Source organism: Heloderma suspectum, chromosome 1, assembly GCF_057233095.1.
Source record: "Heloderma suspectum isolate Gila_16-S chromosome 1, 16-S_ref, whole genome shotgun sequence".
In the NCBI taxonomy this organism is placed as follows: Eukaryota; Metazoa; Chordata; class Lepidosauria; order Squamata; family Helodermatidae; genus Heloderma; species Heloderma suspectum.
The window spans coordinates 304,373,045-304,390,267 of NC_139458.1; the positions used below are offsets into that span (position 1 = coordinate 304,373,045).

The following is a 17,223-nucleotide window of genomic DNA, read 5'->3' on the forward strand; positions in this document are numbered from 1 at the left end:
AAATCCAATTGAGTTTAATGGGTCTTACTCTCAGGTAAGGATTGCAGCCAAAAGTCTATTGGTTATAGTAGTCTTGCAGTGCAATCTATACATGTTTACTAAAAAATAAGCCCCATTAAGCAGTGGCATTCAGCTGCTTATTTTCCAGCTCAGAAGTATACTAGGCTACACCAAACCAACACAGCTTTGACATCTTGCATTTGGCATTATTTCAGTTGATAAGAATCTGATATAACATTACTAGCATACAGGGCTGAGTGGTTTTGCTTTACTATATACTTTATAGCATAAGGCTTCATACTTGAAAGAGATTTATTGCATATTTCATTTCTTCAATGGGGAAGACGCTCCTTTACTCATACAGGCTCAGCGGGAGGAATGAAGACTAAGGTTTGCTGGCCAAAATAACTGAAGACAATAGATCTCATGGAAGTCAACATTATTCCCTGCCTATGGTTACAACTACCTAATCACCAACTGTTAATTAGACCTGGTCACATCATTCAAGCTTTTCAGAAGCCTTGTAAAGACAGAGAACTGGCAATGGGTTTACTATAGTTTGTTGTTGTTTATTCGGTCAGTCGCTTCTGACTCTTCGTGACTTTGTGGACCAGCCCATCCCAGAGCTTCCTGTCAGCCATCGCCACCCCCAGCTCCCCCAGCGTCGAGTCCGTCACCTCCAGAATATCATCCATCCATCTTGCCCTTGGTCGGCCCCTCTTCCTTTTGCCTTCCACTTTCCCTAGCATCAGCATCTTCTCCAGGGTATCCTGTCTTCTCATTATGTGGCCAAAGCCTTCAGTTTTGCCTTTAATATCATTCCCTCAAGTGAGCAGTCTGGCTTTATTTCCTGGAGTATGGACTGGTTTGATCTTCTTGCAGTCCAAGACACTCTCAGAATTTTCCTCCAGCACCACAGTTCATTACTATAGTAGACAAAGCTTTTCTAACACATCCCGTAATGTATGACAGATACTGTTTTAGCAACTGGATTTGTAAAGGAAAACCCCCAGGATTGACACTCCAAATTTACATTCAATATTTAATATATACATTAAAAATTATCAACAAAAGTTGAGATAAATATACAGTAGAAATCTGGACACAGCCTTAAAAATTAAACTAGTGGCCTTCATGGAATACTTTCAGATTATTTCTATTCCTGTTAAAGCTTCCCTTCTCTTATTAACTTGTGCGCATTTAAATCTTCCAGTAACTTTCTGGCATGTTTGAGCCACCTACTGGAATGATGACACCCTGTTTCTGCAGTTGCCGTAGAACATCCAACATTGAATCTAGCTCTATTCGAAATTTCTCCAGCTCTTGATTCTTCCGCAGAGCGAGCTTCCTCCATTTCTCAATTTCCTGGATTTGTTCCATTTCTGCAATATGCTGTGTTTCCTGTATTACCTGTGTGGCAAGAGATTATATTGATCTCTAGACAGAATTTTTAGATGCACATTCACTGATATAAGAGAACAACATAATTCTAATCCTAACTATTTCATTATCAGAAAATTTACACTAACATTTTTTCATTATTGCTTAAAAATCCTTGGGAGAAGGGAAAGATTCCACAAATACCATTCAAAAATTACAGTTATGGTCAACTGAAGTCTTGAGAAGTGGTACTGATGCAGTTTTCTTCCCATGACTGATCCTATGAAATGTGCTCTGTGAACGTGTTTTTTTTTTTTTCCTGAGACCAATAACCAATAGCCCCAAATCCTCACAACTGAACTGTGAAGAGAGCTCATTAATTCTTACAGAGGGAAAAAAAAGTTTTATTAGCAAACTTGTTATAATTCAGTTATGGTTAAAACAGAATTAATTATCAGTTCAGCCTAATAGACCTTGGAACCTATTTAAATAAGAATAAAAGAGAGACTTTCTCAAGGTTTTAAAGGAGGAGGCAGAAAAAAGGCCAGCACTCCAGTACAGAAGGAAGAAGTTGAAAAAACATGTTACAGCACGGCAATGCTGGCTGGGAGTGATGGGAATTGTAGTCCAACACATCAGGATGGCGAAGGCTGTATTTCAAGTTCTCGGTGCCAACCTGCTGGAGTTCTGAATGTGAACCCTGCAACTTGGCCAATGATTCAATGTTCATACTCAATCAAGTCTTTTTATGCAAGAGTCTCGTGCGGCAGAGAATCCACACAACAGTTGAACATGAATGTTTAATCACAGTATTAGAATGACCTAGAAGCCCATCAAGCCCAACCCTCTACTAGGAAGCAGGACTGACCATCCATCCATGTGCTTCACCGAACATGTTAGCTTGCACAATAGTGGGCTGTAATTCATAAATTCTCTCACCAGATTGCTGCCTGGCTAGGAGACTACCCAGGTGTGGGATAGATACATATACATTACAAAGAGGAAAAAGGTGGATTTTGAAGTTAGTCTTCATTTATGTTCCATACTTTTAGTGCTTACCATGAGCTGTCATTCGATGCACGCATTAACTCAATTATACCTGCATGTTAATACTTTCACAGCAGCTTAGCACTCTGAAGAGAGAGGATGTTTATGATGTTATAGAATGGTTGCTATAGCAGCCAGGTTGCGAAAAGCCAATATAAGCATGAAACATTGACCTTTTCAGGTAAGAACTCCCTGCTTTATTTACCTGTTGAAGTTCTTGCTCTCTTTGTTCATATTTGGATTCCAACTGTTTGATTTTCCTTTCTAGACACACAAAGCGTTTCATCTCAGGAGTCTGGCTCTCTCTAGCCTCTCTGAGTTCTTCTAATAGTTTTGCCATCTAAAATGTGAGATTGGGAGATTCTATGATAACCAAGGTTTAAAAAAATGTGATCAAACTATTGAACTTCTACCCTCCAAAATGCAACAACAATGAGGTTACAATAACAGAACTCACACACAAACTAGGAAGATCAAAGGATTGCATAGTTGCATTTGTCAACATATTTTAACCGGTAAATATTAACTGATGTTTATATTTATTTTCAAGTAATGTAATCTCTCCAGACAGAAGAGGGGACAACCCAGACAATCTTTAATATAAAAGGGAGCCATGTTTTAAAAAAAAAAATCTGGTTTGGTACCATCCACTGCAACATGTCAATTTCTCTGCAAGAGCAATCCCCCAAACTTTTGAAAACCAACCACCAACTATATCCTCTGCCCTTTTTTCAGCTCTTGGCAATTTCCATTCTGGCTGCTGCAACCAATAACAATTGGTTACATTCTTTATCTTCTCTTGGGAGTCTTTCAAGAGTGAGAGGAGTGCTATTTGGAGGTCTAACTGAACGAGTTCTACTATTTCTAAAATTATTTCAAAAATAGAAAATGTCTGAACACAACAGCAGGACCACCACAAATAGGGACCTTTGTTCCTTACAGCCACCCCAGAACACGGAGGAGAGGGCTTTGTTAATATGATAAAATTTTATTCATCTTTAACTGCCTTTAATATGATACAATTTTATATCATCTTTAATGAGGATTTGCTAAGTGGAAGCCAGAGAGCTTCAGATATTTGGTGGTAGAGAAATAATTAATTAATTAATGCTGTGGACATGGTTCTGCCTGCTTGCTTACTCCAAATGGGATAGATGAGCTTATGTCTGCCCCCATATTGCTTTTAGTCCTTTAGATGTCTTATGTGGGTCTGCTATTAAATGAGTCAGGAACTGAGCCATGAATTACAGGTGTTGATGAACTCAATTTCTGTGGGTCTCTAATAAAACAGTGAGCTTTCCTTTAAAAACAACAACATTCAAATAAGTGACAAAAACGCATTTGAGCAAGCTCAGCTGAGACAGGAATTGTAACTTTTGTATGTTCTGTCTCAATCCAGATTTATTTAAAATTTAAAGTTAGTTTTTACCTGTTGCTTTCATTATATTACTGGCATTCATTTGATACAGACTGTGAACACTACGCATACCAGATTGGGCTGGTTTTGCTTTTACAATGCCAGCTTAATAAACTAAGTTTTATTAAGCCCAAAACAAGTATCATGCTTATCTTCTTCCTCTCCCCATCCCTGCCACATCCAGCACTTCTATAATGGTTACTTTAAACCAGAGTTTTTCATTGACCCGGTTCGCACGACACAACAACCCAAAGTAGGTTGTCAGCCTTGTTTGTTTCAGGTTGGCTTGCTGTGACATCATGTAGCAGTTTCCTCAGCATGGTTTATTAACCATGCACAAGCCACCCTGAGACATGGCTTCTTGGGTTGTTGATTGTGGCTTTTTTTCAGAGTGGCTTGTCATGCCATGCAAATCTGGCATGATGGCTTGTGCATGGCTTATCGGAAAGGGCTACAGAGCTGCTTGGCAAGAGTACCGAAAAACCTGATCCCTCCTCATGATCCCGCTAACGATATCCTCTCTCTATTACATCTTGACATGACACTAGTCAATTTACTTCTCCATTTTGTTGCCTCCCTAGACAGTGACACTTTCCCCCCCACCTGTGGGATGATTTGCCCAAATTTGCCTTTAAAAAATGTTTGGGGAGATTTGTGCAAATGTGCACTTATGTGCAGTAGTTACTGAGCTTTAGTGAATTTGTGAAAATCTCTGGCCGGCCACTGTGTGAACAGAATGGTGGGTTGGATGGACCAGCCCAGCTATTCTTATGACTCCAAATCACAACACAAAACTAGGATCAGACCCTGGTTTTGTATCTTGGTTTGGAGTCCAAGATTAAAATGCAGTTTCCTGTTTTCAGATGAAATGGGAAACCCTGATTTGGAGCCATGACCATATATGTAAGCACCAAAGCTGGTATGCAAGGAAAGGGGGGAAGAGAGCAGAATGCAGTCACCAGAGTTGCCCCTGGTTTAATAAATCGTGGCCCACTGTATTACATGTTTTTATTAACTGTGGGTTTCCAGAATCAAATTAGTATAATGTTTTAAAGTACTCTGATTTTCCATTTACCTCTGTTTGAAGGATTTCCTCTCTCTTTTGTGAAACTGCAAGGGCTTCCTGATCTCTCCGCAACTCACAAACTTGCTGTTGAAGATGTTTAATAAAGATCTGTGAAAAGATTAAGATATCCTCAATTATTAAATTACTTTTTTTTAACGTAAAGCATTTCTTGAATATTACTATGAGCAAACATAGTGTGGTAGTTCGCTTTAACAACTTGCAGTTTTGTTGAGTGGGGTTGCATTAAGTTCAGTGGGATTTATGTCAGAGTAAACATACAGCTCTTGGAGGCCTGCACATTAACTGCTCCAGTTAAAAGCATACAAATTATAACTGCAGCTATATAGGACCAGCTCAGGGATATATTTAGATCAATTCTCTGTTTGTCATACCTGATAATTCTAGGGAGCACTTTATCTTTCACAATATACAACAGTCACAGAAATTTAGGAATGACTTAGGCATGAGGTGAATAACTAATGACTAGCTGTACCTGTTGCAAAAAAATTCACAACCGTGTGTGTATGATTTAGTAACTTCATTAATCAGCTGTTTTACCCGATCTTGAGATTTCACAACTTCGTATTAAATTTATATTAAAACTGCTAGAGACAGACTGGTATAGCAAACAAGAAAGTTGTTCAGTATTGAAAGCTTTTTCAAAATACCCCCCCCCCCAGAAATTGTTATGACCCACAGTTCAGAATTATACATAACAGAACAACGTTTTTTCCAATTATTTTGATGAAATTAGCCCCCAAAGTGATTTTTGGTATTTTTCGCCAAATCTGTAAGGTACATGGTTTAATTTTTAATAAAAGGAATTATGTAAATCAGCCAACTGGAACTTGAGATATTGATTACCAAAGAAATCGCTTCACATTTTAATATACATCACACAGTGAAAAATTTCATAATGGAAGTGCGTGTAAAGAATTCAAAGTGCTAATTTAAGTACTAAATGTTGATTTTACCATTATTTCTTTATCTCTAAATATCTTTGCCATTCCACATCTTCAATTAGTAAATGTTGTGCTTGAGTTGTTGCTTTTAAAGTATTATATACTACCCCATTATACATTCTGATATCTTTGTAACTGGTGGCACCAACAACATGTCGTAACAGTAATCTAAGAAAATATATTTCTGTATCTGAAGGAGCTACACCATACATTCTCCCTAGACAGGGACAGCCCAAGGCACTGGGGATTGCACACATCAGGGATGCAGAATCTGACACGGGGGCCAAATCTGGCCCTTCAGGGTTCTGCAGATGGCCACATACCCTTTCCCTCGATCACTGATTGTTTAGTGGTTTCCCGGCTTTTGTGCAGCTTTCCCCCCCATTCTAAAAGGTCAAAATGCCTCTCCTAAGGCTGAGTGACTGGCAGTTAGGAGCTTGAAGCTACAACAGGCTGGTATTTTTGGTCTTTTGGGTCCTCCCCTTTGCCTTTGGCTCTGCCCACCACTGGAATGCAGCCCCCAAGAGCTTCTCTGAAAGGGAATTTGGACTTTGGTCTGAAAGAGCTCCAACACCCCTGGCGCACATCCTATAGCATGCAGGAGAGTTAGGGATGTGGAATCTCTGGTCTGTGGGCCAAATGTGGACTTTCAGGCCTCCCAATCCAGACCTCCAGGCTCTTCTGAGGCCACGCCCCTTTATTGGCCCCACTCCAGATTACCAATGTTATTTACTCTAAGTACAATTATCGATTCCTTCCAACTACAAAGGGGGCCTCACACACATTGGGGAAGGAGAATGCCTAGATGCAAATGTCTTTCCCCCCGCTGTTGCGCACGGGACAAATTTAAGAGCCACTTCTGTAGCTCTACTGCCTTGGCTGTGGTTCCACCCCCTTTGGGTCTGGCCCCACCCACTGCTGGAATGTGGTGGGGAAAACCCCTCCAGATAGGTTTTGACTGAGATAACGTGGGGAGCATTAGCAATGGTGGGGAGCCTACATAGTTCAGCATCGGTTGGTAATTGCATCACAATACAGTGAGAAGTGAGATGTAGGGATGTCAGAGAATTTCGCCATGAATCTCGGGGAGGCTGAATGCCAGCGCATTCGGCCCCCCGAAATTGGTGGCGAAACGGTCTCCCCCCCCCCCCCCGCCCCGGGATGGGACTTACCTTGGGCGAATCCTCCTGGCAGCAGCGGCTCCGGCGGTGGCTGCCGGTCTTCCGACCGGCTACCGCCGCCGCCATTTCCAGTAAAAAAAAACAAACACGTGATAGGCTACGTAAATGTTTACGTAGTCTATCATGGCTGAGTAAAAAAAAACAAAAACAAACCCGTGCGTACGCAAATGGCGGCGCCCATGGGCGCCGCCATTTGCGTTCCTTATTTTGGCACGTCTAGTCTACGTAACCTTGTGATACGTTCCATGGGGTTTTCTTGGCAACAATACTGGAGTGGGTTGCCATTTCCTTCTCCAGTGGACCACATTTTGTCAGAACTCTCTGCCATGACCTGTCCGTCTTGGGTGGCCCTGCACGGCATAGCTTATGGCTTCACTGAGTTATGCAAGTCCCTTCGCCACAACAAGGCAATGATCATGGCATCTGGCCCCATCACTTCCTGGCATATAGAAGGGGAAGAAATGGAAGCTGTGACAGATTTTATTTTCTTGGGCTCCAAGATCACCGCAGACGGTGACTGTAGCCATGAAATTAAAAGACGCTTGCTCCTTGGGAGGAAAGCTATGGCAAACCTAGACAGCATAGTAAGAAGCAGAGACATCACCTTGCCGACAAAGGTCCGTCTAATCAAAGCTATGGTTTTCCCAGTAGTAATGTATGGCTGTGAGAACTGGACTATAAGGAAGGCTGAGTGCTGAAGAATGGATGCTTTGGAACTGTGGTGCTGGAGAAGACTCTTACGAGTGCCCTGGACTGCAAGGAGGTCAAATCAGTCCATCCTAGAGGAAATCAACCCTGAGTGCTCATTGGAAGGACAGATACTGAAGCTGAAGCTCAAATATTTTGGCCACCTAATGCGAAGAGAAACCTCTCTGGAAAAGACCCTGATGCTGGGAAAGACTGAAGGCAAAAGGAGAAGGGGACAGCAGAGGATGAGATGGCTAGATAGCATCACCGATGCAATGAATATGAACTTGAGCATGCTCCGGGAGAGAGCACAGGACAGGAAGGCCTGGCGTGCTATGGTCCATGGGGTCACGAAGAGTCGGACACGACTGCAAACAGTCTACGTAAACATTTACGTAGACTACGGCGAAAATAAGGGGAATGCAAATACTAGACGCAGACTAGACGTGCCAAAATAAGGAACGCAAATGGCGGCGTCCGCACGGTTTTTTTTTTTTCTCAGCCGTGATAGGCTACGTAAACATTTACATAGCCTATCACGGCTGACTGCAGGGACGCAAACGGCGGCGGCTATGGCCGCCGCCGTTTGCGGCCCGGCCGGCCAGGATTCGGGGGTGGAGGGACAGAGCGCCTCCCCCCCACCCAGAATATTGGGGGGGAGGGACGGAGCACCTCCCCCCCGCCAGAATTTCGGGGGGAGGGACGGAGCGCCTCCCCCCCACCGCGAATCAAATTTCGTTCAAGGTAAGTGACTTTCATACATCCCTAGAGATGTGTCTAAATTAAAAGCTTCAACATTTAATTATTGATGTTTAAAAATTGAATTATTTTTCTGCAATTGTAGACATCAAAAGTGAATGCATAGGATCTTCTATTGCGCACCCTTTTGGCTCCGTGATAACAAATTGTTATAAACTTTAACAATCAATCACGAAGCTGTCAGTTTATTTTCGGGGATGAGATTATTTTTCTGCAAATCTAGGCATCGGCAGCTTTAATTTGAGACCATTGTGAACTTGACTGGATAATATTTAGGGGTCGAAATAGAGTGAACGAAAAATCATGCTCCATATTAATATACAGATGTGCTATGTTCTCCACATACACTCTATTTTTTAAAACATTAACCTTAGTTAATGTTATTAAAACATTAACATTACTTTCTTATTAATATTTGCACCCCACCCTTCCTACAAGGAACTTAGAGGAGCATTTTAGCCTCCCAACCACAAGAGGTTCAGAAACAGTGCCTCGACCAAAGCTACCCAGTAACCTTTGTCCTGCCTCACCCTTGTGTCTTTACAGCCTGTGGCAAATTTAGGCTCAGAGGATACAGTGGAGAAACTCTGGGCAAGAGGAAGGTGCTGAAATCTTTCCCTCACCCAGCAGTTTCCTCCCATAATTCCCCCAACCCGGGCTGGTAGGGGGACGTTCCAGAAGAACAAGAAGGGAAGGGTTAGGCACCACCAAGCACTCCTCCCAGCCCTGGTTTGTAGAGGGGCAGTTGTGAGACTTTAAGGATATGATGTTGAGAGGAAATGTGTAGTTGTACCCTGAGTGGGGACCGCAATCCTGAGCGTCCTACATCCGAACCAAGCACTCCTGCTGTTGCACAACAGGTTGCTGCGGCTACGCTATTCGGCCATTACAATATCTTGCAATAACAAATCCCATGAATCAGGTATTCTGTATGCATGGTGTTAAAGCATCTATTTTACTTTCCTTCAAAAATGCTGCCTGCTGGTTCTGGAAGATGTTCTTGAATATTTGCATACTGAGAACAGGGAACTATTATTTATCTTAAGTTTATTCACGCAATTTATCATCATAAATCTTCTCAACTGCTTCCTTTCTAAATTGAAGGGAAAACACTATTTATACAGAGAAGGGTTGCTGTTTTTTGGTGCACAATGAGAGGGGAAGGTTTTATGCACAGCAGGCTGGTTCATTTTAGGGAAGGAGACTATTTCAAGCAGATGAGGCACCGATTACTACACGGGAAGACAGAAGGGTTCTGTAGCAGTTAAGATGTGCTGGGATCAGAAGAGAATACAAGGGAACTTTTGCTCTGCAAGGCGAAAGAAGCTTCACGGAGAATAAAAGGGAGAAGCATTATGTTCAGAAAAGTAGTAGGTCACCCAGGACAGCTTGTTGTGTCCTGAAGGGAAGCTCACTGAATGAATGTGTGTGTGTGTGCACGTGTGTGTAGAGAGAGAGCGGGGTGTGTGTGGACTCTGACAAAGGGCAATGTAAAGATGGCAGTGCATGTGGTGGGAAAACTAAGAAGTTGCTGTAATGGTAAGGAAGTTTGCCAGCTCAGTGGAAGCAATACAGGTATATATTTATTTCCTGAACTTCTCTCCCAGTAGCAACTGATCCATGCTTTCTCACTGAACCTTACACCTTTAAATGTTCATTGCTCTCTTGCTTCCTTCATAAACTATACTTGGCACTAGACAACATCTGGGAGGCAAGTTTACTGAACGAAGTGTTCAAAACAAGGTACACTTGCATGTCTTCTAAAGCACTGAGACTGACAACTGGTCTACCTTACCTCTTGTGTTGAAATTTTGCTATTTAACTCAGCTGCTTTGGAAGCAGAATGTTCTATAGCATGCTGACAAAGAATCTTCTCCAACTCTTTCTGATGTGATACTTTAAGCGCTGCAATGTATTCTTCCGAGTCTTCCTTTGCCCTATAAACATTATAAAATAGAAATGTCTGTTGTAACAGCAGAGAATAATGCACACTCATTTTCCTCCAAAGTGATGCACATCTTCCTTTACATTTGCATGTACTTTATGTCAGCAACTGTCCTGCAACAGTAGGTACAATCATTCCTTTACCGCCCACAGTTTTTGATGTACAATATTTCTTTACCCCACTATATAAAAGAGGGACACAGGATGGGAATGCTCAAGAAATGTCCATTTCAGGGCCAAACCAAATACAACATTATTCACACCTTTAGCACTGACATGCTTGCTTGCTTGCTCTCTCTCTCTCTCTCTCAACATAAAAAGCTGTTGGAAAGGTGGTCAACCCGGATCAGAACTCTCTGGGCCTGTTTGTAAGTAATGACAACCCATTGGTTTAAAAACAACAAACTATGGGTTAACCTCTGGGTTAGTTAGCCCCTAAACAACCTATTGGTCCAGGTTCAGACATCAGGGTCCACAACCTACAAAGGAGCCAATCATGGGCTGTGCAGTAAAAACGGAAGTGACAGGTGTGCGGGAGGCAGTATGCCCACTTGTGCATGACAACCCATCAGTTTTTAAATTGATGGGTTGTTGTTACATGCTAATCAGGTCAGTGTCTGTCTGTGTCTTCACTCTTGTTATGCTCTTGATTGGAACTGGCACTTTGCATGTATTCATTTTTGAAGGAAATGTGCCCATGGGAGCTTTTCTCCGCTTGGGACTACAACAGGAGTAAAGGCTTAAAAAGCCTTTCTGCCCCCATGCTATGGTCCTAATCAAACTCAGGTCTTCCACTTTCCCACCCATACCAGAGCCAAAGATGGGCAAATGTCACATTTAGTTTGACCCCCAGTCACTGATTAGAACAATTACCTTAGGGCCAAGCTCCAAGTTATGTTAAATGCATGATCACATTTAATGTATTTGAAGGTTTTGTATGTGTGGGGTTTTTTTTAGAAAAGGCCACAAGGGGGACTGTGGCACGTAGGAAATGGATTTTAATCCTTTTCCCTGCACTGTGGGGAAATTGGCCCTCCAAAGCTGTTATCTGCCACGGAAGGGAAACTACTAATGGCGCCAAAAGTGTTTCTCTCCCATGACGAACAGCATATGTATGTTGGGACCATGGTGAGGGAGGATGGGCTGACCCCCTCTCCATGCACCAATCCTCGTTCCTCTGCCCCCCGCTGCCCAACGCAGCGACCGTTTTAGTCACACAACACACATGCTTTAAACGGAGTAAGGCATTTAATGCAACATGTGGTTTGGCTCTTACTCAGAGTCAAGGCTGTCGGTCCTCTGTTCTAATAAGCCTCCACAAACTCTGGGCCAAGAAAAACGGAACTCTGCCATTTGTATATATTGTGCAAATTAAACAAATTTGCATCATTTTTCATAAAGCATTCTGCTTCTGTTAATCATGGGAAGGGTCAATGATTTATGCAGGACACTGAACAATGGAAATTTTAGGGCCAAATTACACATTATATGGGTTAAGAGTGACCAACTTCCCATTTAGGGAAGGAAAAAACCCTGTAATGCAGCTGCAGAAAGCTACCAATTTATTTGGGACAGTGGTGGGGTAGGGCAGGAGGGGAAGAAAGGACAGGTGTTTCTAATCAAAATTTCCCTTCACCCCTCTGCTGTTGTTTGATCAGCAAGGAAAAATAACTGTACTTGGGTAAAATCACAGAATACAAATAAAACTGAGTACGCAGCTCAAAGGGCTCACTATGTCATAGGCTGGCAAGAGAGCGGTCACCTTTAACAATATTGACAAGTGCATACTTGTTGTTTTGCACGTCCATGTGAGCTCAGCCTAGCTGCAAATGTGGCTGCAGCCCATACATACGGATGTCACCAAAATTTATATAGGGCTAGGATGTACATCCAGTTAAATCCAAGTACTCTGAAACAACAGGTTTTTGGTTTCGGCTGGTAATACAAGCTGAATTTGTAAACATGACCTATGGGCTGAAAATGCTTTCTACTCCACCAGCAAGCACATAGAGGTCTTCTGTAAGGAAAGGTTTCCACATCCACATCAATATTAGGGCCAAGCTAGATGCAAACATAACCACAAGAATGCAATTAACATGCAAACATGCGATTGGTGCCAATGGGAGCTTTGTTTTAAAGGCAAATAACAGCTTTAAAGTTGGGTCGCACATAGTTTGACCCTGTCACCTGTGTGTGGAGCTGCTCCCAACATGGCTGTGAGTTAAGGGAGCCCTTGCTACCAGGGAACTCTGCGTGCACTTCAGAGAGCCTATGCGGCTTCAGATCAAGTACTTAGTTTGCCACTTGGTAGCTCCCTAAGCCAAGGAGTGACCCTTGGTCATAACACTTTAAAAGTTGCTCAGCAATAAAGAGATTACCTTCTTACAAGACTTTCAGAATTTGCCAGTGCTGCCTGAGCTTTTAACCTTTGTTGGCTTAGTTCAAGGGTCAGCTTTTCTAATTCATCTTTCAGCTGGGTGTTTTCTTGCAGGACTTCTGAAATATGAGAGTCAGCAAAGGCATTGGGCTGGTATACTTTATCATCAAGAGTGCCAGGAAATAACTCTTCATTTCTGGGGTTCCTTTGATTAGAGTTGACAATATCCTTTTTCAAGATTCCTGAAGGTTTTTCTTTACTGTCAGTTTTGCCAGATGAATCCTTTGCAGACAGCATAATCCTCCTCTCTTTTTGAAGCCTTTCTACGGTTTTTGTGAGGTCTTGTACCTCTCTGTTCTTGGCAAGCACTTCCTGATTCAGTCTAACCAACCTGGCTTTAGCATGAGCCTGCTCCACCTGGGATTCTAGTGACTGTAGGTCTGCATCATCTGTTGCCTTCTTCTGCAGTTCTAGCTGAGCTACCTGGCTTCTAAGGGAATCAATTTCTGCTTTAAGGTTTTTTACTGTGACCTCATGGCCTTCGTTTACACTACAAAGTTCTTGCTCAAGTGTTGCAAGGTGGGCCGTCTTGTCCTCAAGCTTCTGTGGCTCATTCAGCAGCTTATAGGTCAGCAGCCGTTCAAGTGCCCCAATCCTTTTCTCATACTGAAGCTGCAAAACAGATCACATGACATGAAGCTTCATAGGAAAATGTCATTTGATTTGCATAATATCTTACAATGTTTTAATGATTTATATTAAATTTCTGTTTTTCATGCTTGCTTTTCATGTTGTGGTTTTTAATATTGTCTGTTTATCCTCTAATGTATTACTGTTTCCCCACCCCTCTTTTTTTGTTAGTTGCTCTTGAACTTATTGGTAGAAAAGTGGGATATAAATATTTAACAATAACAATAAATGAAACAATTATGTAAACAATCCCCAATGTATTAGTAAACCACATTGTTCTAGAAACTTTGTTTTAGAACACAGTTGTATCGTTCCCCTGTTCTTCATCTTTTAATTTGCAACTTTTATCTGAAGTGTGGGCTGAAGCATTTTGGATGGATCCTACCAGTGGTGGTGGAACGTTTGCACCAGAGCCCCCACCATTCCCTAAGACCCACTGGCTTTTGCTGGCCAGGACAGGAAGTTGGGGGGGGGGGCATTCTTTCCCTTCCCTTCCCTCCCCTCCTTTTGCTTCCAATGGGAGGGAATTTACCATACCAGATCTCAGGCTACTGCAGGTTCCAGCTTTGGTCAGGGGCATGTCAGGGAACAAGGGGGCTTAGGCTTCTGCAGATCCTCAGCCAACCCGATATTCTCCTGAATCTTCCAGTTTTGGGGTCCACTGCTGGCAAAGCACTGCTGTTGGGGCAGCCATGGTGGTGGAAAGCTGCCTAAAGAGGACCCTGAATTGCAGACTCCCCTCTCCATGTAGAGGAAGGTCCTATGACCCCAGAGATACCCTCCCAGGGACCACAGATTTGCAGCCGAAGCCTTCACAATGAATCTGTTTGATATCTTTCCTACCCCACCATGAAAACTGATAGGTGAATCTAGCTTGAACTGCCCAATAATATAATAAATGTGCATAACAAGTCCCTTTGTTGTTGACTCAATATTCAAGGGTGATACTGAATTATAAGTGCACAGGCAAAGAAACAGAAGAGGCTGAACGTGAGAATTAAACCAGAGCTTCGCACTTCATTTATTTCAAATGCTTCTACTAGGGTAGAAGCATTTGAAATAATCTTGAAGTGAAAATATTTATGCCATAATTGGTTTGAACTGTTTCTTCTCCTCTTAGGATTGTAAAGGATCGCTGGCAACTCTCTTCACATCCTTTGCTGGCTTTTATTATTAGTTTTATTATTAGTTTGTTAGCAGTTGAACTTGTCTTCTATTTTCTGTCTTTACAGGTACTCAAAGTGAAAGCACTTCAGCTTTTGTTGAGTGTGGATGGCATCTGCCAAACAATGCTTCCATAGGAGACCCAGTGACAGGAATAGAAGCCATTTGAATATGGAGTTTGGGGGATGACACCCTTTGTCACCCTTTCTTTTCTTTTCTTTTGACTGTAAGAAGTGATTTGCACATTTTTTTAAGAAAGGACCCTGACCAACAATACACCAGTGGCAAACCATAACAACACACCTGCTTGCTTGAGCAGCGTTAAAATAAGAACTACAAACTCCTAAGAGATTGTGGCTCCACTTATGTGAAAACAAGTATCTCCATTAGTGATGCTTCTTTTCACAAAATGGAGCCATGATCTCATAGGAGTTTATGGCTGCAAGAGAACACTGCTCAGACAAATACGCTGACTGTGTAAGAGTTTTTTTTGTGCAAGCAGGTTGCTGTGTATTGCTGGAGCCATCTTTCAGCATTCAATGGCAAACTGGTTATTTGCATATCTGATCAGTCTATACACAAAGTTTACCAGACAGTCACATTCTTTTTGTGCAAGTTACAGCAAACACTTCTCCAAGACTCTGAAAGAGTTGCGCCCTAATACAGCAAGAGATCTGCACATCTAAACAGCCTTCCACACACACTAATCTGGAGGCAAATGTGCAAATATGGATGCACATTCCCACTGTGATTTGAGCCCTTCATTTGAGCCCTTATGAATTCTCTGGATGTGTCTTTTAATATGAATACAGATCTGAATCCACATCAGAGCCAGCACTTGTGGGCTGAATGAACATAGCTAGATCAGGGCACTTGTCTATAATAGAAAGTTGCTGAAATCTTGATGCTAGAATATCTATAATTTAAAAAGAATATTTAAAGGTAGATATTATTTAATTCACTGGTGTCTTCCTTCTTTATTCCCTACTGCAGGATTCAGCCACCATTTCAAAGTGCCTAGAAGCAGCTTAAGCTACTTGTCAGGAAAAAAATAATCTTGCTACTTAAAAGCATAGTATAGAGCCTAAGTCACCTTTATTTTTTGAAACTGCTGTTCCATAGCACGGAGACTTTTTTTAGCTTCATCGTCTTTACCCTCAAGTTCTGCTTCTAACTTTTTAATTCTTCTTTCAAGGAAATCAACTGTGGTAGTTTTTGCTGAAGCATCACCATCTCCTTCAGAAGCCGCTGTAGCAGCAGCATATATCAAAGCCGGCAAAGAATTTGGGTGTCTTCTTTTCAGAATCCCTTCCATTTCCTTAACCTTTCAAAACGTAGGGTAACAAGTTAAACATTAGTTATGGAAACAAGCTTTAACAGGATTAAAAATCATATAAATTGTACATTTCCAATGACACTTAATACTTTTGCCAGGAAAGGCTAAACGCATTAATGGGGCTTTTACTTCCCAGTAGGGACTTGCACAGGATTGCATTGTGAACCTTTTAGTAAGAGCATTTTAAATTATGAAGCATTATTGTCAATGAGACATGGCTGGGATCCAAAGAGTAAATTAAGATGGCCTTCTCTCTGTCCCATCAGCCAGGACAGCTAGACTGGTGGGGATGAGGGAGAGGGCCTTCTCTGTGGTGGCCCCCACTCTGTGGAACTCCCTCCCTAGGGAACTCCGTCATGCCCCCTCTTTAATGAGCTTCCGTCGTGCATTAAAAACGTGGTTGTTCAGGCAGGCATTTGGGGTGGGTTAGGGTATTTAAAAAAAAAAAAATTATGGTAAAATTTTATTGTTTTAAATTGTTTTATGGTGGGTTGTACATCGCCCAGAGTGGCTGGGTGACCAGTCAGATGGGCGATTAATAAATTTAATAAATAAATAAATAAAAACTTTGTTGTTGTTTTTAACTTTGAACAGCAGACTCAGAGCCTTATCACAAGTCTCCTCCGCTGCAAAAGTGGTTTGTTAGATGTTGGGGAGGTGAGTACAATGCAGTTGGTTGAGATCAATGGAAAGGGCCATAGCTCAGTGTAGAGCAGATGCTTTGCATGCAGAAGGTCCGAAGTTCAATCCCTGGCATCTCCAGTTGAAATGAATTAAGCAGCAGATGATGGGAAAGACCTCTGCCTGAAACCCTGGAGAGTCACTGTCTGCCAGAGTAGACAATACTGTGGTCAAGATGGACACATAATCTGATCCAGTCTAAGGCACCTTCCTATGTTCTAGGAATAAAAGCCTGAAGTCCCCTTGGGATCGGGAACTAGTTGGGCGATGCTTTGGTATATATGTGCCATGCACACATATATACACAAGAAAACTAGCTGTAGAAAAATAATAGTTTAAAGGCATACGTAAATTAGACAAAATACATATATAATTCACAAAAGAACAGTTTATTCTCTGATTTCTATCAGCAATATTTGTAGACCACATTTGAAGCCTGGATTGAAGCTTCTTCTCCAACACCCAAGTGCCCCTCACACATCTGAAGATAAGCACCTCTCCTTTGGATACAATGCTCTAAACCAGAGAAGCT

At 42.0% G+C, this 17,223-nt stretch overlaps 1 protein-coding gene across 4 annotated transcripts in view; it reads right to left on the bottom strand.

The window, feature by feature from the left end:
* Nucleotides 1–17,223, bottom strand: part of CEP162 (centrosomal protein 162) — a 76,016-nt gene continuing 58,793 nt past the window's right edge. For all 4 annotated transcript variants that reach the window (XM_084827022.1, XM_084827020.1, XM_084827019.1 and 1 more), the window contains exons 23-28: nt 15,768–15,998; nt 12,822–13,492; nt 10,295–10,436; nt 4,920–5,018; nt 2,633–2,767; nt 1–1,410 (exon numbers count right to left, since the gene is read on the bottom strand). In XM_084827022.1, the coding sequence (XP_084683148.1) occupies nt 1,201–1,410; nt 2,633–2,767; nt 4,920–5,018; nt 10,295–10,436; nt 12,822–13,492; nt 15,768–15,998 (1,488 nt within the window). In that variant the 3' untranslated portion in view covers nt 1–1,200. The remainder of the gene's footprint in view (nt 1,411–2,632; nt 2,768–4,919; nt 5,019–10,294; nt 10,437–12,821; nt 13,493–15,767; nt 15,999–17,223) is intronic.